The 21,208-nt window shown below is 40.0% G+C and overlaps 1 protein-coding gene across 2 annotated transcripts in view; it reads right to left on the minus strand.

The window, feature by feature from the left end:
- Positions 1-21,208, minus strand: part of phf24 (PHD finger protein 24) — a 70,376-nt gene that overhangs the window by 13,164 nt on the left and 36,004 nt on the right. For both annotated transcript variants that reach the window (XM_079582622.1, XM_079582623.1), the window contains exon 3: positions 10,917-11,102. In XM_079582622.1, the coding sequence (XP_079438748.1) occupies positions 10,917-11,102 (186 nt within the window). The remainder of the gene's footprint in view (positions 1-10,916; positions 11,103-21,208) is intronic.

Consider the following 21,208-nt stretch of genomic DNA (forward strand, 5'->3'; position numbering starts at 1 on the left):
GCGAAACCTTTAAATGAGAGTGTGCACACGGAGGCTGTAAGAAAGAAGGTAGTAAGATAACTTTTTTTTTGCTTTGGAAATTTGCGCTGTGGTTTGTCATGTTCCTGAATCGGATCCTTTGAACACAGTGAAGGATTATTATTTTTCCACTCTGTTTTTTATCCTATATCATGCAAAATCGACTTTTTGGAGCTGTTAGCCATGTTGTTATCTATTTCCTTATCAAAAACATCCCCAGAGTGTTTTTTGGCTTCATTCACACAGTTCTAAGCAATCCTCCTGAATCCTGCTCTCTGATACATTTTCTCTGCTGGTGAACGACTGAGTTGTGACACTGACGTCATAGTGTCAAATAGGAAGAGCACAACTTCTGTAATGTAATGTCTTACAGCCTGATTTTAATTTATAAAACAGCTTTAAATTAAAAAAAAGGAAGCGCTTCCAGGTCAGGGCTGAAAACAAACACAAAACAAACGCACCCTTGAGCGTCTGAACAGATGTCATGTTTGCACTGAAGGATGTGAAGATGGAGCTCTTTCTAAACTATTCTGGACACACCTGTTCTTTATTCTTACCTAATAAGAATAATATATAGATGATGTTGCAGAGAAAAGCGTGTTTTTAACCTTCCTAAAGAAGAGGCCACTCACTAGTTGGAATTTCTTTCCGGGATTCAGTGACTATCACCAAAATTGTGTTTTTCTGTGACTGTCTCTGATGGATGTTTGATGAATCTTCTCAAAGTGGATTAACTTTTATGACCGACACGAGTCCCCAATGTGATGGAGAGGCCAGGACAGAGCGGTGGTGAGTCAAAACGTGTGTTAGCATGTGTGTTAGCGTGTGTGTTAGAGTGTGTGTTAGTGTGTGTGTTAGCTTGTGTGTTAGCTTGTGTGTTAGCATGTGTGTTAGTATGTGTGTTAGCGTGTGTGTTAGCTTGTGTGTTACCATGTGTGTTAGCGTGTGTTTTAGCATGTGTGTTAGCGTGTGTGTTAGCTTGTGTGTTACCATGTGTGTTAGCGTGTGTTTTAGCATGTGTGTTAGCGTGTGTGTTAGCTTGTGTGTTAGCATGTGTGTTATCGTGTGTGTTAGTTTGTGTGTTAGCGTGTGTGTTAGCGTGTGTGTTAGCGTGTGTGTGTTAGCTTGTGTGTTAGCTTGTGTGTTAGCATGTGTGTTAGTATGTGTGTTAGCGTGTGTGTTAGCTTGTGTGTTACCATGTGTGTTAGCGTGTGTTTTAGCATGTGTGTTAGCGTGTGTGTTAGCTTGTGTGTTACCATGTGTGTTAGCGTGTGTTTTAGCATGTGTGTTAGCGTGTGTGTTAGCTTGTGTGTTAGCATGTGTGTTATCGTGTGTGTTAGTTTGTGTGTTAGCGTGTGTGTTAGCGTGTGTGTTAGCGTGTGTGTGTTAGCTTGTGTGTTAGCATGTGTGTTAGCTTGTGTGTTAGCATGTGTGTTAGTTTGTGTGTTAGCGTGTGTGTTAGCATGTGTGTTAGCTTGTGTGTTAGCATGTGTGTTAGCGTGTGTGTTAGCTTGTGTGTTAGCTTGTGTGTTAGCATGTGTGTTAGCGTGTGTGTTAGCTTGTGTGTTAGCTTGTGTGTTAGCGTGTGTGTAGCTTGTGTGTTAGCATGTGTGTTAGCATGTGTGTTAGCGTGTGTGTTAGCTTGTGTGTTAGCTTGTGTGTTAGCGTGTGTGTTAGTGTGTGTGTTAGCGTGTGTGTTAGCGTGTGTGTTAGCTTGTGTGTTATCATGTGTGTTAGCGTGTGTGTTAGCTTGTGTGTTAGCATGTGTGTTGGCATGTGTGTTAGTTTGTGTGTTAGCGTGTGTGTTAGCTTGTGTGTTAGCTTGTGTGTTAGCCATTTATGAAGCTGTGTTGCAGATGTCAACTCCTTAACACTGTATTGTGAAGTAACTTCACTTATTGCTGTGATATTTATATTTATTTTACTGCTAATAATGCATGGGCAGATCCGCTCAGAGAGAGGGGGCGAAGTTAACTGAATCGAAGCGTTTTGTCATCCGGGTTTGCAAAATACCCCCAGAAAATACTTATATTTCTCACAAAAAATAGTGCTCCATAGCGGTAGAGGTACAATATATCATATAAATGCCTATACTTTGCTTTGGCATGGCTAAAATAGCATGATATAGATCCTTTAACACCCTTCCGCTGATTTCATTGTCAAATTTTGTTAAAAATATTAAGCTATTAAGTTATAAAGTGGTTAAAGTTTTAATGTCACTTCTAATTTAATGGAAATATAATAGGCAATAATAATCATTGACTCATTAGATTGTCTCCAACTCGCTTTTATCTCTCGGTGTCAGGGAGGAGATACAGGGCCCAGTGTCTGTCTGTGAGGCCACACACAAAAAATTCCCCACTGGACAATGAAGTATTGCATAATAACTTTAATAACTGCTTTCTTATTGCATGTGAGAACCCCTCTTGTCCTTTAGGGCTAAACAAACCCTCTTGCAAAGACCCTGTTGCATCTATAAACAGCACAACACCATGTTGGAGTCCCATTTACGCCTCCTGCAATTAACTCGTCTGAAAAAATGCAGCAGTTTCCCTTGCACCACAGTAATAGGCAGTTGCTTTGTACAGGGAATGAATTCTCGTGGATTGTAATTGCTATGTTTCATTCACGCATTGGTAGCGTGACACATGGCCTCAGTACAGAGTTATTGGAGTATTGCATTTAAATGTCTGCACCTGCTTGTATTGGGAGGAGGCTCTGCAAGTTATTTTTGACTATTGTAGAATGAAAACAATGAAAGAGGGAGCGAGTAAAGGTTAATCTGAACGGTCGTCCAACAACTACGACCAAGACAATGAGAAGAGTCTTTCTCAGAGATCTTTGTGTTGTGTACACATGAGCAGGTGGTCCTCATGTGATGCCACAGAAAGGCTATTTACTTAACTACAGTCCGTGTTAAATATTTCGTCATCGTTTTAGTCAAAGACATTTTCTTGCTGGCTATAAAGATTAAAACTAAATTAAACGTTTTTCTTTTGAGTCTCAGCCAAAGAGCACCTTCTCCCATCCCAAAAAATCTAATTTGGCCACTGACTCCTGAGCACTTTGTCTAGTTTTTTCCTAAACAAAAAGTTGTTTATGAAACTAAAATTATAACTAAAATGTCCAGATGTTTCTGTCGACTAAAAGATGACTTAAAATGACTTATTCTCATATCATTTAAATTCACGGCCAAAGGAACCGCTCTGTGCTTTGGTCATGTGGGAGGAATAAACATGATGCAGAGGACCGTGATTAAATATGAAAATATGAAATATTATGTATCTTACATTATAGTCGACTAAAACTAGACTCAAATTGAAGACAATTATTTGACTAAATCTTGATAAAAAAAGAAAAGACGTTTTCGTCAGAAGACCAAAGGCTCATTCAGACTTCATAAGACACAAGAACAAAAGGAAGTCATTTTTGCCCTGTAGCCATGGAAACGTTTTGTAATTGAGGCAAAAATGACTTCATTTTGTTCTTGCAGCTCTCGGTGTGAGAACAAAGTTCTTGCGTCTTATGTGTCTTAAGTGTGAATGAGCCTTAAGACTAAAACTACATTCAAATATGTTTTCAAAATGAACACTGCTTACTATTACGTCTAAATTTCCTATAAACACCTTTTGTTTATATTAAAGCTGCAGCACATAGGATACATACATAAGACTAAAGCACTTTTAAATGCACCACTTCAGACAGTAAAACATAATATGTGAAATGACAAATCTTATATGGTAATTTATGGAATGCAATTTCAACAATAGACAGCTCATTCGTCATGTGGGAGTAAGTACCAACATATATATATACGTTATGTTTACTGTTTTCTTTAGCAATGATTCCTTGCTTGCAAATGAATATTTTCTTGCAGTGATTTTTACACTTCTCCCCTGCCATTCAGTGTGCTATTGTCACCCAAAATTGAGAAGTGATTGTGAATTTTAATAACTTTCCTCACGTTGTGTTATCTCCTCTCCGCCTGCTCCTCAGCGTCTCTTTGCCAGATATCATTCTCTGGAAATATAAGTCTCATCAAATCTCAGCAAAAATAATTACAAGAATGTCATCACCTGCTATTAAATGTATTTTATACATGCTAAATTTACTGTATAGTTTTTAGTCATATTTATATTTCCTTGCCTGACGTTATTTTTGTTTTATTCATGTACTCAACATATCCAGTCCGTCACTCTGGTCTCTGCCGGCAAACTGTAGTATTATTCTTTAAAATAAAAACAAGGAAGAACGTACAACACCTGCTTCCAAACCTGTTATTATTTTAAAGGTACACTGCGTAACTATTGCCATTAACACAAAACATGCTCCTAATGTCCAGCTCGAATGGGTAATCAAAGAATGGATTTAGATGAGAACCTAACCTGTTTAAACCTCAAATTCTGCTGACTTTAGTCACATCTCCATGGAGACGAGCTGGAGACGTTCCCCCCTCCTGGTAAAGTTACAGTCATGTCTTAGGAGAGCTGAGCCGCCCACACCAAAAGCACATGTTTGTTTGTACATTTTTCAATGATGAAAATATCTGTTAATTCGTATAATTGTATTTATTAGGTAAAACGCAGTGTTGCTTCAAGTTATGAAATGTGAAAAGCCAATGGTTTGTGAGAGAATTGGAGAGAAGCCGCATATGTGAATAATACATTGCCTTGTGACAGCACTTGTAAATAAATAGCTTAGGAGAGGTCCTATGGTGAGAGCACAATTATAACAATGCCCTCTTATCGTACGGTGGCAGCTTGCATACGTCCTTATTCTCACTGCATTTGGGGAAAAGTGACAGTGCGAGCTGTTTATAAAGCAGCCTCAAACTGCATGACACGTAATTTAGGTAACTCAAAAGTTGCACACAGCCAAAGAATAATTGCACAACTTGGCTCCATTTTTTTTTTTTTAGAAATTGTTATAAGCAAGTGATTTAACGAAAGCTTGTGTCCACACAGCTCTATTGAGGACACAAGTACATGGAAGTCAGGGATGCAGAAAGTAAAACTTAGTCGGTTCAGCTTTCAGAACTAATAAAAATGTGTTGCTCTGTCACAAAGATATTCCAATCGCTGAGGTATGTGAGGGGAGGGACTAAGGTCCAGGGGGATAAATGTGACTCGTTCAGCTATTCGATCCGTCCCGCAGCATTTAAGCCTGACCAGTTCTGATTATAACCACCACTGAAAACTATAGCCACTGTGTTAACTGACAAAAACCATTACAAATAAACTGGAATGGCATCCGCATAACCCCTACAGGCTCTGCCCATCTGGCAAGTGGAAAAACCCTTGAAATGTTTGCCCAGAAGGGGCGTGGCTTCGCCGAGGGGGAAAATAGAATCTTTAGAGAAACACAATTATCACTCTTTTTAGCCACTTTCTGGTGGAAAATGAACTTATTTATCACACATAAGTAAAGTCAGGTGTAAATCGGGCCCATTTGGATATTTTCTTACAGCAGATTGTTCAGTAGAAGTGAAAAAACGGCAGTTGTAGCTAGCGCTAGCTAACCGTTAGCATTAGCCCGATGCTAACATGTAGCATCAGGTTAGCATTCTCCGTTTTTTTACGTATCTATGGGCCGTTGAACCACTTTGCTCCTCTCCATGTCTTTGTATTTATATTTATTAGAAAACTATATTCATAATTCAGCATTTGTTAAAGTAGTTTTTGAATAATTAGAGAATGTTTAGATTTTTCTCCAAATTGTTTTCCCCCTTAACTGTTTTCAAACATGACCATATATGGGTGATTCCAGAGATGCCGTCTGTATCTATAAGGGGAGGAAGAGGGGATTTAGTTCTGAATAGAGCCTTTTGCATATGTCACGAAGCGCTTCACAAAGGTTCATTGATTATTCACTCTCCAGCTTGCGTAGCCACAGCTGCACTGGGGCAGACTGATGGGATGAAGTGCAGCCAATCGCGATAGTAATATTTTGGAGATCTAAAGCACAGCAGACAAAAATCTTCAAACCACCTTAACCCTTTATAGGAAAAGTGACTATTTTTGGTAATTTCCGCACACTTTACACATGGCCTTCCTGCTGCACATCAGGATAAGGTAAAGAAGCACATAGTCTTCATTCAGCCAATCAGAAGAGATCACACGACATCACAGTGGCACGAGCCAGTCAGATCCCCCATGTTAAGAGGTACATGGGGATACAGACTGGAATTGTTTATAAATACATGAATAAAGTCAGTCTGGCTTTATGCCAGGCTAGCATCACAGATCCCACCTCTGAGGCATTTGACCAATCAGCAGAGACCGGTCGCACTCTCAACTTCCTGTTTTCTCTGAAGTCTGAAAAAGACCCAAGTCCGGCTAACTTTATGGTACATTTCTTTACATAACTTGAAAACTAACTATGGCAAGTTGATGAAACTCACACATTGTATTGGTGAATAATTGTGATGATATAATGTGTTGGTTTTAGTGAAATAAGTGAAATTACAGCATGAAAATGGAAGGCACCATATTTGATCGTACACCCTGTTCACTTAAAGACAAAAGAACCAATAAACCTTAGAACTATATGTTTTTATGTTTCCAAAGGTTATTTTTAGAAACATTTTTAGGCAAACAATACTGGAGGTGACTGACCCCGCCCACTGCACGTAAAGCTCAATCACATTACAAAAGCTCTCGCCTATGACAGGTGTGATCATTCAAACATCAATATCACAAAATGCAACCTATGTACCAGCACCCCCGAGACCTGGAAGTACTTTTTGTATATTTTACATATAAACCTTACTATTTTTTTTTACCCCTTAAAGGACAAGAAACTAAATATGGTAACTTTAAATATGGTAACAGTATTTTTTTTTAAATTATTATTATTTTTACCATCAGGGACGAAAAATTTAGAAAAATGTTGCAACAGAAATACACTTATGTTATGTCCCCCAACAACACTCTCCAGCTGAAATTGTTTATTTCAAAGTATTTCAATGAGTGCCCTATAAAGGGTTAAGCCTATTGGGCAAACCTATTTAAGACTATTTTATTGCTTTAATATAAAATATGAACTAGAATCTGTAAATCTGCCTCCACCTGGAAGATGAGCTACACTTTAATGGCTGCAATACTGTGTTTCCCAAAACTTACACCTGCCTTTTTTCTTTTTAACATACCTATATAATGAGGCCTGTATGAAGACAGACACTAAGCACATTCAGAGAATCATGACAAACTGATCAAAATTCGAAAATGAAATTATAACAAATTCAACTTATGATTAAAATAAAGCAGCTTGGCCTTTATAGTATATTTAATATCAATACAGTGATTAAACTACACTACAAAAGACAAAACTCTGTGTTATTTGTGTTTGTTTTATTTAGCTGACCTCACTTGGCCTTTCCCAGACTCACGGAGAGCACCCTCAGCGAGTTTGGCAAAATAACCAAATCACCAGACCCCGTGCTCCGCAATGAAGTGTTCCCTTGCAAAGGCACTCACTGGACTGAACCAACCTCTTGATCTGCCCGACCACAGGGACCTGTCTATTTGTTTTGGCAAAAGATTTGAATTTGTGATGAGATTTTTTTATTTGGATTTTTTGAAATGCCCTCCCACACGACAGAATGTTAATAGCTGACAGAATGTTAATAGCTGCCGTTGTTGTGCATAAGCTATTTGGAATAGTTTCACACATTTTCCTTGACTGCCAAGTGAACCACCAGAATGTGTAAACGCTCATCGTCTTTCCATTACAAAGTGCGGGAAATCATGTTTATTTGTGTTTTTTTGGGGTCAAGGGTTGGCGAGAATTCAGCAATTGGAAGCAAAGATGATGCACAAACAAGCACCACAGGGCATGATTTTGTGTTTCATTCTTCTCGTTAAATACTGCATTGAGAGCCTTGTTTTGACTATTGATATCTGCAGTAGGACAGTTTCACATTTCAGCTGCGCCGTGTTTAGTCCTGACTCTGAGCACTGGACTAATGTGTTTGTATTTCCCTGGTTCTATCGGTGGGAATAAGCTGCACTCTGGATCTCTTTGTTTGCACTCGGGTAAGCCATGCAGTGGGACGTAAGCTGTATGTCTAATCATAGGTGCTGACTGATGTTTCTCACTGTGGGTGCCTGGTCAAAAAAAGACAAGGGTCAGGATCAATCTGCCAAACTCGTGCTCATGAGCCGGGCGCTCTCCTCATAGAGCTAAATAAGTGGAAAGGACAGCTCATGATTTACAGGTTATATCTATTAAATCGTTTTGTAATTAGGGCAAATTCGCCTGGGATAAGATAAGCCTTTATTGATCTCACACTGGAGATATTCACAAAGATTTGAGTGGGTGCTCGAGCCCCGCAGCACCCACGGGATCGGCACTGTTGTAGGATTCTGAAGGCGTGCCCACGTACTCTTCGTGATGGCCTTTTTTAGCTTGCTTTTTTTTTTTTTGCTTCGTCTTCTTTTCTTTTCTTTTTTTTACATTCTGTGAACACCCTCAAAGATTATTTTGACTGTCATTAACCCTCGATGAACTTGCTCGTGATTTAAAGGGACTATACAAAGTTTAAAAATGTTAAAATGAAGTATTTTCCTCCCCCTACATCAGGGGTAGGCAAGTATTCTTAGGGGAGGGACGATTTTCTTTATTAGACAGAGGGGCGAGGGCGCTGATTATTATGATTATTAGCCCAAAGTGAAGCACAACACTGGAAAAATGACCATCTTAAATGAGATAATTGACTTAAAATGGCTTGAATTAATCAAATTCTATGTTGAATTTGAGTCGGTTTGAACTAATCCAAGATACAAATGCCAATGGAACAAGAATAAAACCCACTTGAAATCAGACAAATAATTAAGTGAATAACTACTACTACTAGAGGTTTTATCTCATCTAAGACCAGACCAAATCTACTCAAACATTAGATGTAATCTCTTAATTCAAGTACGGTAGATTTATGTAATTTCTTCCTTAAAACGATCATTCTTTTTCCAGTGCACTTCCTTCAAATGCCAGTGTTGTACATAATATATGTAAGGGATAATGTAAGGGATAATGTTCAGGGCGAAACAAGTCCGGTTCGCCCTGTCGGTGCTTATTTTACCGATAATGACCAGCGTTCTATACATTATCCCGCTTATTATACGGCCATTTGCCAACTGAACACACAACATAAACTTCGTACACTTTTATGAAGGTCGAAAGGTTTATTTAATGACTTCCGCAACAAATAGTTCCCAAAAGTTTGCGCGTTGCTCGGCAATGTTTTGCTAGGCTAGAAGCAGCAAGGCTAGTAGCTAGCCTAGCTACTTAGTTGAAGGCGCAGTTGGAGAAGGAGGAATGGTGGTGAATCTCTGGGTAAGTTGAAAGTCAGACTCACGCTAACTTCACGAGCGATTCCCCCAACTTCTCTCGCAGTGACGGGGACAGAGATAGTGTCCGCTACTACGTACATGCGGAGTGATATGAAAGCACCAACTCCGTTGCCATTGGCAGCGGTCATTATTTTTTTCAGAGGTCCTTTATCCGAAAATAATGACCAGTAGAACGTTTGGAAATCCCATTCAAATCAACGGAGCGTTCTACTTACGTTGTGAAGAGCCGTATAATAAGACCTAATAATGTTAAAAGTACTCTCTGATTTGTGTAATAATGTTTCTCAAAATCATCTTGAGGGCCAGAGGTTCTGTGCTGAAGGGCCGGATTTGGCCCTTGGCCTACATGTTCCAGCCATGTCCTAATGTGTAGAATGAGCTCAGACCTGTTCATCACAACTGCCTCTGAAATCCTGCACTGTCACAAAAGTTTTACTTCGGGTCCGAATTGCCGTCATGCACAAGCTTAATATGGAAGCTGCAGTTACGCATGTGACCTGAGGTGGCAGTAGTGAGTATAAAATGGCTGACTTGCATCTAGCCCCTTTAAGCCTAACTTAAGTGGACATGTCATTATATATCGGTTTATCTTAACAGAGCTGCCTTACTTTTTTTATTTTTTATTATTATCATTATTACCATTTGGGTAGCACTTTAAATTACGGGCCGGTAAGTCCTTGGTACTTACAGTGGTAATTACAGTGGTAATTCTAGGTACTTATTGTGGTTCTTACACTGGTACTTACGGTGGTACTTACAATGGTACTTATGGTGGTAATTACAGTGGTAATTCTAGGTACTTATTGTGGTACTTAAAGGATACTATAGTGAGAATTACCAGGTATCTACTTCTAGATACAGTGGTAACTCTTAGTAATGAAGGTTGTACTTCTTGTTTTCTCTAATGCTGTTTTATGTTGTTTTATAGTCACACAATCCTAGAAATTACTTCTGTATGTAGAAGTACCACATTTACTACTTATGAATTACTGCTGTAGTATCCTTGAATTACCAATAAGTACCATAGATGCATCACTGTAACTACTAGAAACTATCATTTAAAGTATCAAAGAACATAGAAGTATGACCTTCATTACTAAGAGTTACCACTGTATGTATTAGTAATGAGAGATACAGTGGTAACTCTGTCTCCCTCACCCTAACCCCTAAACCTAATGACTAGTAATTATGACTTTTAGTACCACAATAAAAACCAATAGGACAAATTTCCCTACGGGGACAATAAAGTATACAAACAAAACAAAAAACAATAATAACCTAGAATTACCACTGTAATTACCACTGTAAGTACCACTGTAAGTACCACAATAAGTACCAAGAAGTACCACTGTAATTACCACTGTAAGTACCACTGTAAGTACCACAATACGTACCAAGAAGTACTCCTCAACATACCACGCACAGCCCAACACTTGTAGTACTAGCATTTTAGTTAGTCAAAAACTAAACCTAATTTGAAATATGTTGTCAAAATGAACACTGGTCACAGCCCAACACTTGAAGTACTAGCGGTGTAGTAGTACTCACGCAGTAGTAGCAGCTCCATCCAGTCACGGTGTGGGCGATGTCTCTCATCTCCTGCAGGGCCTCGGTGCTCAGATAGCTCAGCCCGCGGAGGCAGCCGTCGTGAAAAACTCTTGCACAGATCCGGCAGGGGTACAAGTCATCAGCCGTCCACACCTCACACACGTCACACATCTCGTCACTGGGGGGCTGTGGACGCGAGCAGAGGAGAGGTCAGGGTGACGCACGTGTGCTTGTGGAACAGCATATAAAGCCTACTACTATATGAGCTACTTTTACGTTGATACCTATAACTATGAGACCAGTTTTCTCTGTATAACCTCTTTAAAACCCAGCTTTGCATTGAAGGGGAGTGAGGGGGCTTTGACACAGAGATAGAATTAATCTTTTTTTTTTTTTTTGGATCAGATTAGTATTTTGTATAGGACGGTGATCAAGATGTGAAAAGATGAGCAAATAACGACGAAAAAGCATAATCCCCCTAACTCCGTTATTGTAAATGTTTGGAGATTGTGGTTAAAATAGTCAGAGCAAAAAGAAATTGCACCTCAAAGCTTTTGTAGAAATAAAGGAAGCCTAAGGGGAGCTACTGGTAACTCTTGAGCTACTGGTTCTGGTTGTTTTGATGTCTGCAAATGATGTACTGCATTGGGGCACAGTCACGCAGCTATAGCAGACCAACATTCAGCTGTAATTTTTGTCCTTCTTTATAAGAATTGTTTGCTGGGAAGTTTGTGCTGAAACTTTTCAGTGACACTGAATGTATTTTAAGAACTGCAGCCATGAAATTGGGAACGAGATGAAAGGCTTCCTCGATCTCTCTCGTAACATCATCCTTAAAGCCCGACATGCTGCAAAGCTAACATTTTGAGACTGTTTGCACAATGTTTTCTTTTCTTTCGCCATTTTGTGGGTGATTTTGTTTATATAGCCACAGCTTCAGTAATGTATTGTTCTTGTTTTGTTTTTTTTGCGCTGATGAATAGGGATGTGCGCATGATGACAATCACTCTGAAGTCACAGAGGTATAAATATTATTATGATCAGTTATCAATATTAGTCATCAGCCATACGGCTTTTTCTCTGCCCGATCCCGTCAGGAAGGGCCTGGCTGGCAGGGCTGGGCTGGCCATCGGGATATTCGGGAGTTTTCCCGGTGGGCCGACGTACTTTTGGGCCGGATGGGCCAATCACACTGAAATAAGGCCCATAATACCTCACACCGGCCCACAATTAACGGGGAAAGCCATCAGAATCTCTATCATTACATTTATGCAATTACACAACTCCTTCTCTAGAGGGATGTGATGCCTTTTATACCCCTCTAGTGGTACGCTTTCTTGAGTCATGGTTCCCAGATAATCTCGTATAATGAGCAATGGGCCTCTGGGACATAACACTCATGCCCCTCACATTGCGAATATAAGAGGAAATAGTTTATTGTAACTCCCTCCAGGACCCACAGAACCTTAGATCTCTATTTTTTGTACATTTTAGACAAATGTTTGCAAAGAAGTGCATGCTGGGAGTTAAGTTGTCAGGTGACTCAGTCTTGCCCCTCGTCGTCAGTACAGTTTGGAAATCTTCTAGTTTCCATTAAAAGGATTTACAATGTTTGGCCTTTTTGGGACTTCTATTTCACTCCACACCTCTCTAACTCCGTGGTGAGTTTGACCATTTCATTATCTAAATCTACAGTGGGATCATTTGGTTGGTTCCTTCAAGTTATAAATGACAAGATTAAAGTGAGTGCTATGAGGTGTTAGCTTGAATTTGGCAGAAACAAAATGCAACTATTGTCCTCGATTCGTAGCTTATATTGTTTTAGTTCAAGCCAAGGGCTTATTGTTTTGCTCATCACCTCGACTATTGCATTGAATATGACTGTTTTGTTTTTTTTTAGGGCCGGTCTTGACCCAAAAGTCCCGGGTCGATTTTTTCTGCCAGTCCAGCCTTGCTTGCTGGTACTTGGAGGGCAAAGGTTCGGGAACACCAGGAGGCCTGGGTGAATGTAGTGTGTGGTAGCCTCACTCTCAATCTACCCCAGGGCAGCTGTGGCTACAACAGTAGCTTACCACTACTGAGCATGAAGTGAATGAAAAATGACGACACTGTAGTGCTTTGAAAGACTCTGTGGATTTATTAACAAACACATTTTGCATGATGAGTTTATATTGACATGTTTGCTTTGGTTCTTTGGTTTAGCTGAAAACAGTTTTCAATAAACAGAAAAGGACTCTCTCGCTTCCAAAGTTCCGGCACCGCAGCACCATTAGTTAACTCAGTGATTGAATTCTGATCATTGTGAGATTGAGGCAGGAGATTACAGTACCTTTTATGAACCACAGAGAGAGCATACCACACACATTAATTATTAACAACTTCACAACTAAATAAATGAACGAGCAGGTCCCCTTTTGTATATACACTTAATAACGTAGAGTCTGAGCTGTATTTTCGAGACATGCATTAATTCAGAAATATTTGTAACAAGTTTTTCAAAATAGTTGTTAAATCCCGGATAAGCCATAAAATAGGACATTTAAAGGAATAGGCCACCGTTTTTACATACTAAAATATGTTCTTACCTCACTTTAGTCGAGTTAATATATCCCCGTCTGGTCTTTGTCCGTGCGCTCTGTCAGGCAAACGGAGCACATACGCAGCCTCTCCCACATGTCACATAGCTCCAAAAAAGCTCACGATAGAAGCTACCAAGCTCTTCCACGTGTTCCCTATTTAAATAAAGTTACGTGAAGTGTTTTCATGCGAAGTATATTTACACAGAAATGTAGCATGTCGATTTTATAAGCAAATAAAAAGGGGGACTATATTGTGAGGCGTAATGATACGAGGAGCAAAACGTCCGCGCAGTAACTCCTAAAGGTTATTGACGGAAGTGAGCGGGGGGAAGTCTTTAGGAGTTACTGCGCGGACGCTGTGCTCCTCATATCATTACGCCTCACAATATAGTCCCCCTTTTTATTTGCTTATAAAATCGACACGTTACATTTCTGTGTAAATATACTTCGCATGAAAACACTTCACGTAACTTTATTTAAATAGGGAACACATGGAAGAGCTTGGTAGCTTCTATCGTGAGCTTTTTCGGAGCTATGTGACATGTGGGAGAGGCTGCGTATGTGCTCCGTTTGCCTGGCAGAGCGCACGGACAAAGACCAGACGGGGATATATTAACACGTCTAAAGTGAGGTAAGAACATATCTTAGTATGTAAAAACGGTGGCCTATTCCTTTAACAAACCAGGAGCTGAAACATCGAGGTCAAATAAAGTGAAATCAATCTATAAAACAAGCCGAGCCTGGACGCATGACACCTCTAAAATGATCATGAAACAGAGCGCAGAGGTTCTGACAGGGTTTGCGTGTGGTTAACCAGTGGAGCATTTCACAGTCATTTTCACTGAGCTGACAGGAGAGTGCACTGGCTGGAAAAGACACACACACGACCAAGATGCATGGCTATATTTAACAGCTGTGAGATTTTTTTTTTTGAAAGGTGAGAAAGTGAACAGGTTACAACGGTCAACTGACGTCAGATATGTGATCCAGAACAACACGGTCTCTGCTCCAGGCAGTGACGCATGCACTGAAATGTCCTGTCTTGCTCTGTAATAATCCCCTTACAAATCCACTGTGTTATCCACTTGTTTTCACTTTTCACATCAAGACCACCTCATAAAAGATTATACCCCCTCATGAAATTATTTTTAACTCCTGTTGAGAAGGTTCTGACTTTCTCCACTGCTTCATACCCCTTAGCATTGATATTTTTTGTACCGTGACTTAAAATAACTGTGCGTTTGAAGCCAGAATAGGGCACACTTCCTCCTTTTGTGCACCAGTGATCCGAGCCCAGAGCAAAGCAAGAGTAGCAAAAAACAACTATGTATCAGAAGAACTTTGGTGAAGCCATTTAGCATCTCTCTGTGACGTATGTTGGAGTGGGGGGAAGCGTTTTGAGTGCAAAGTAAATATGGAGGATAACTGACACACGAGACTGAAACAAAACACCACTTCTTGTATGTTACTGATGAGGGTTTTCAAAACACACTTGGGAAGCCTATGTCAAAAGTGACCTTTATCTTTATTAATCACGCGTCAGCAGAGCCTCCTTCAAATAATTGTATTGTATGAATGATCTTTTCCTCCATATCTGCACCTCTGTGTTCCCTCTCTTTCTTAATTGATAGGGTTTTAACATTATACTATGATTAAAACCTCAACAAAAAAGTACATTTTGCATGATGTATGGCTCCTTTAAAAGAATAGGCCACCGTTTTTACATACTGAGATATGTTCTTACCTGAGCTTTGACGAGTTCTTTAGGACCTGTCTGGTCTTCCCCCGTACCTTCAATCACGTAAACACAGCGCAGACGGCGTTAGCATTTAGCCTCTCCCTCTCTCCACTATAGCTCCAAAACAGGTCAAGATAGAAGCTACCAAGCTCTTCCACGTTTTCCCTATTTAAATATGGTTATGTGAAGTGTTACACTACAAAGTATAATTACACAAAATTAAACAATGTGGATTTTCTAAGCGGATAAAAGGGGGAACTATATTGTAAGGCGTAATAATACCAGGAGTAGTTCGAAATCCGCGCAGTAATCTTCACTTTACTGTGCGGATGCCATACTACTCCTGGTATAATTAACGCCGTCTGCGCTGTGTTTACGTGATTGAAGGCACGGAGGAAGACCAGACAGGTCCTCGTCAAAGCTAAGCTATTAATTTATGCAACTGTGAAGCACTTTGAATTGCCTTGTGTATGAATTGTGCTCTACAAATAAACTTGCCTTGCCTTGGCTAAGGTAAGAACATATCTCAGTATGTAAAAGCAGTGGCCTATTCCTTTAAAGAGGGGGTGTTATGCTTTTTTCAATCACATAGCACCAGTCTATAACACACTACAATGATGACCAAACCTTCTGTTGGTCTGTAAATGCAGTAAATTAGAATAACTGCCTTGTATAAAATTGCTCTCTCAAAATGGCTGTAGTGAATGTCTTGAAATAGGCCTCTGTCTCTTTAAGAGCCTCTGACCCTTTCCGACACGCCCCCTCCACACGCTGTCTGTGGCATCAGTGGGGAGGGGGTTCTGCTGAGGAGCAGTGGTTGGTTACTCGGCTGGTGACGAAAGCTCGGAGGCGTCTCCAGGAGGTGGGGGCGTTCCAAGGAGAACTCAGGCAAACCTATCCCTAAAATGGCCGCCATCAGAGTTTTTACAGATTACTCAAAAGTACGCGAATGTGCTAAGGCAACACTTCAGGCATGTTTTTAATGAGGGAATGACATAATGACATGATGTAAAGCTTGAAAAAGTCGATTTTGCATCCCCTTTAAGATTTCCGAATTCTTAACAACTGGCTGGTTAACAGAGAAAACAGAGCACAGTCATTGACAGAGGTGGGTGGAGTTGAGGCTGGTAACTGTCGGCATCAAGCACATTTCCGGAGCAGAGCATAGGAGGAGGGGTAAGCCAATCAGCAAAGGGCGGTGTGTTGTTGTTGTGGAGTGGTTATTAGCGGCTCTGCATTAATAAACACATTGATTTCACGGGTCTGTTTGAGTTTGCTCGAGCAGAAACAAAGCAGAACAAAATGTGTAGATTCATTTTAATTCCATTGTTCACACATGGACAGCTCAAACAAAAACATTTCTGTTCCCATCTGCTTCTTTCTGCAGCACAACGAGTCTTCTCTCAGGTTTTTCCCAAAAATCGATTGCACTACTGTAGCGGATTATTAAGGCCCTGTCCATCACTGTGCTTCGGGGCCTGCGCTCTGTGTAATGCTGATTGAAGGAGCTGTCACTAGAACATAAAACAAGTGCAGTGTTCGCCGAAAGTGTCAATGTAATTTTTGTTGCACTGGCTGTTGAAGGAAAGCGGGAGTAGATCACAAGAAAAAAAGAGGTGAGTGAAAGAAGCAATCTTTGAGAATAAACCCAGTCTTTCACCCATCATTAATGGTGACCTATATACAGTTCTATCCTGTTTGCAGGACAGGGCGTGAGCCATTTAACAAACCAAGTATAGGTATAGTATAAGATTAGTAAGATTAGTATAAGATTAGTACAAGATTTTCTAAATTGTCAACTCAAATGAGAGTCAGCATGATTTTCAAGCCTTTAACTGTTAGAGGATCATATGAATGTGACTGAAAAAACCTCCCAGAGAAAACAGTATTTTATTCCAAAAAAATGTACAATAAACAACTCCAAATTATTATGCTCATAGTTTCAATACATTTTATAGGTTGTAAAGAACTGAAAATTTAATTTGTAGCATGAGGAGGTCATATTTACTGAAATCAAAAGCTATTTCAATCCAAAAAACATCATAACAGTTCAAGTTATATTTTAACATAGGAGCCCTTCTTTGATAGCAGCTTCAAAATTCTTAAATAAATTAAAATTGTGAGTTTCTGCTTGGATTTCTTTGCAGGATGTTAAAATAGCCTCCCAGAGCTGCTGTTTGGATGAAAACTGCCTCCCACCCTCACAGAAGTTTTTTTTTGTTGAGGCTCCAAAGGTTCTCAATAGGGTTGAGGTCAGGAGAGGAGGGGGTCCACATCATGAGTTTCTCTCCTTTTATGCCCATAGCAGCCAGTGATGCAGAGGTATTCTTTACAGCAGGACATGGTGTGTTGTCATGATAAAGATGATCTTGTTCGGGAAAGCACGGCTCTTCTTTTTGTAGCATAGAAGACAGTGGTCAGTCAGAAACTCCACATATTTTTCAAAGGTCATTTTCACACCTTCAGGGATCCTAAAGCGGCCGACCGGCTCTCTCCCCATGATTCTGGCCCAAAACATGACTCCGCCCCCTCCTTACTGACGTCACAGCCTTGTTGGGACATTGTGGTCATTCACCAACCATCCACTACTCCATCCATCTGACCATCCAGGGTCTTTCCCATATTGCTTAATAATATGGAACGTCTTTTTCAGTAGTTTTTCGTTTAACTGGGCTTAACCTGACAACTAATCATCCCAGGTCTCTGAGATTAATGTCAGTGATTCAAAGAGCCCAGAGACACAATACCATCCATGAGTTTCATTGAAAAACATATTTTTTTTTACCTTAATGGCACTGAAATACAATTTGCATAATAATTTGAAATGCAGTGTAGAGTAACAACACGATTTGTAGTTCCAACTCCTCTCCATCAATAGGGCTTAAAAATCTCAGATCTCAGAGCTCAGAATTTCTAAGCGGCAACCAGGAAATGTCAAGTGGAACGTGCACCATGCAACAAATGCAAAGTTTCAAAAAACCCTGTTATATGGCAGATGCTGTCTCAAATATATTAGTTACATGGTCATAGTCCCTGTATATTAAACAATATTGAAGAACAGGAAAAAAGAAAAAGAAAAAAAGGGAAAAGAAGTAACTAATTGGAAACTCTCTTTTTTATAATTATCGCCTGTTTCTTTTTTTGTTTGTTTTCTTTGGCTTGTTTTTGCGCGCAGCTTCTCGTCTTATGGAGAAGCGTAGCCTAGTTTAATAACCCCAGCCCGGGGCTGTGACGCTTCTGCAGAATACAGGTCTGCAGCTAAAACAAGATAAATTAAAGCTGCAAGCGGCATCGAACGGCCCTCGCGGGCCATGCCTCCAATACAACACCTCTGTAACCGAGGGCGCTATAAATCGTTGTCAGAAAAAATCAAAACTACATTTTAGCCTCTCCATGTGATTAATGGAGCGTGTCCAAAATCTTCTTTATTTCACAAGCAGCACTGGACTTCGATGACCACTGTCCACACGCTCCGCATGACAGTTGGCCATAGACCCACATTCATTTTCCAGCAACAACAAGTATAAAGGGCCCATACCAAAGGTGTGGGCAGTCACTGTTTGACATGGGGACAGCGCTTAGCCCTGTTTTCATAAGCTCTGCGTACCTTGGTATACTACGCACTGCGTTATAGGCCCATGCGACAGTATAGGCCCATGCGACAGCAGGCCGCTCGCGCATAATTATCATATAAACAGTCTAGCGAATGGCTGTGGCAAACGAATAAATCATGATTGATTTATTGCACTGAGCCCATTCTTTCAAAATCTAACTTTCTATTTAAGCAACAGATCGAAATTTGAATATTTAAGCCATTTAGAAGTAATTTCGTTTCTGTTTTGAATGTGGAAATTGATTGAACGAATGATACATAGATTGTTTCCCATCTGCTTGTTTATTTCACTGTCTCATTGTTGATTTCAAATTTGCTGAAGCCTAACCCTGTTTTGATATTAGTACAAAAATGAATTGATTCAGTTGTCCTTCTGACTTTCAATGATATTACACCTGTCAGGGTTATTTGAGTCAATCATTAATACGCACGGTTTATGGGCCCTCTGTGGCCGAGGCTGCCCGGGCGCTGACTGACAGCGACATCACAAACAGCGGGTCACTCAAACATGCCCCCGCGACCCGGCCCAGGATGAAGCACAAGAAAATGAATGGATGGGAGGGTTCGCTCAAACAGTCTTCACAGTGTTTGGATCCATGATTTTCAACTGCTTAGTCAAGATCCAAAATGTGGGATGATATGAGGTCGAAATGCAAATAGTGCAAATAGCTTGGATTGTTATCATAGGTTGAAGGGAGCTAAAATACTGTCAGGGTGCGGCTCAGTCATCTGGGGCTGATAAAAAAGTCCAGCAATCGATCATTTGCTGTTTTTAAATCACATCTTATTTAATACTTGTTTTTGTTTCGTTTTTTAAAAATATATATATTGTGTTATTAGTTTATATGAGGTACTATATGAATAATATTTGATTGGGAACCGTTGAGAACCACTACAAAACTGTATACTGTTCTGTATAAAAAAGAAAACTATGCAAACTACAAGTGCAGCTCTATAACCCTGCGACTTTTTTTCTGTAAACATTTACATTATCTTCTCTCCATAGACTCGCGGCGCCGCGATCTGGCGCCGGTCACCGCTCTTGCAACACTATAGCTCCCCACCTACATGCTGTGAAGGGCCCTTGTGCACAAACAACACCTTTCAGCTACAGTGGAAATACAGGAAAAAAAAGAGAATTTCTTCAGTACCATCTTCCACACCTTCAAACAGGAATCCCTTTCTACCCCTCCACCGGGAGAGATTGGAGGAGAGAGAGAGAGAGAGGTGGGGGGAGCGCTGTTGCCATGGAGACACTCTGACATCTCACATCTCTTTAATCTGCCCCACTTGGGACCGAAAGTGCTGTGTCAAAGGAGAAGGTGTTTTTGACTGGCTCCTTTTTGGTGAGCGAGACTTCATTTCGCTTCGTTCTAATAAAGGCTAGTGCGGAATCCAAAATCTTATGATCCATTATTCAGTTTTTTTTTAAATAACTTTTGGACACATTACAAAAAAACAAAACAAAAAACAAATCAGACTTGAAACAATGATAGCCCCGAGGAAAAATGTTAGTCTGTGCAGGAAAGTGTTTAGCCAAGAACAGAATCAGAACAGAGGGACAGAGCTTTGTGGGCAAGTGGTTTGTGTATGGAAGACATTCTAATATGAGACTGTTAACATTCCCAGTTGTAACATGTGGAAGAAAACCCGAGTGTGCTCTGAATCAGCCACAAATCTATAACAGTATGATGATTACACTTCATCTTTTCTGAAATATCGAAGGTTTTCACACCTAGACCAAAGGCATTCATCTATTTCACGCTTTTCAACAGCAGAGAGATCCTTTTTCTTTCCCATAGTTGCTTAATAATCTGTTACGTCCTTTTTCAGTAGTTTTTCATTTAACTGGGCTTAACCGGAAAACTAATCATCACAGGTCTCTGAGATCAATGTCAGTGATTCAAAGAGCCCAGAGACACAATACCATCCATGAGTTTCATTGAATGTTTTTATTTTTTTTACCTTGATGGCACAGAAATATAATTTGCATAATAATTTGAAATGCTGTATAGAGTAACAGCACGATTTGTAGTTCCAACTCCTCACCATCAATAGGGCTTAAAACAGTTTTTAGTTTTTAATGTGCATTATAAATAAAGTTGGTATGTTTTTTTTGTCAGTTACGCTGCTTTCCAAGCATTTCCAAGCGGCAACCAGGAAATGTCAAGTGGAACGTGCACCATGCAACACATGTAAAGTTTCAAAAAAACCTGTTATTTGGCAGATGCTATCTCAAATATATTTGTTTCATGGTCGTACTCTGCATATTAAATAACATTGAAGAATAGGAGAAAACAAAAAGAAAAAAGGGAAAAGAAGTGACTAATTGGATGCTCGCTTTTTTATAATTATTGCCTGG

This window comes from Gobius niger, assembly GCF_951799975.1.
Source record: "Gobius niger genome assembly, chromosome: 2".
Classification (NCBI taxonomy): domain Eukaryota; kingdom Metazoa; phylum Chordata; class Actinopteri; order Gobiiformes; family Gobiidae; genus Gobius; species Gobius niger.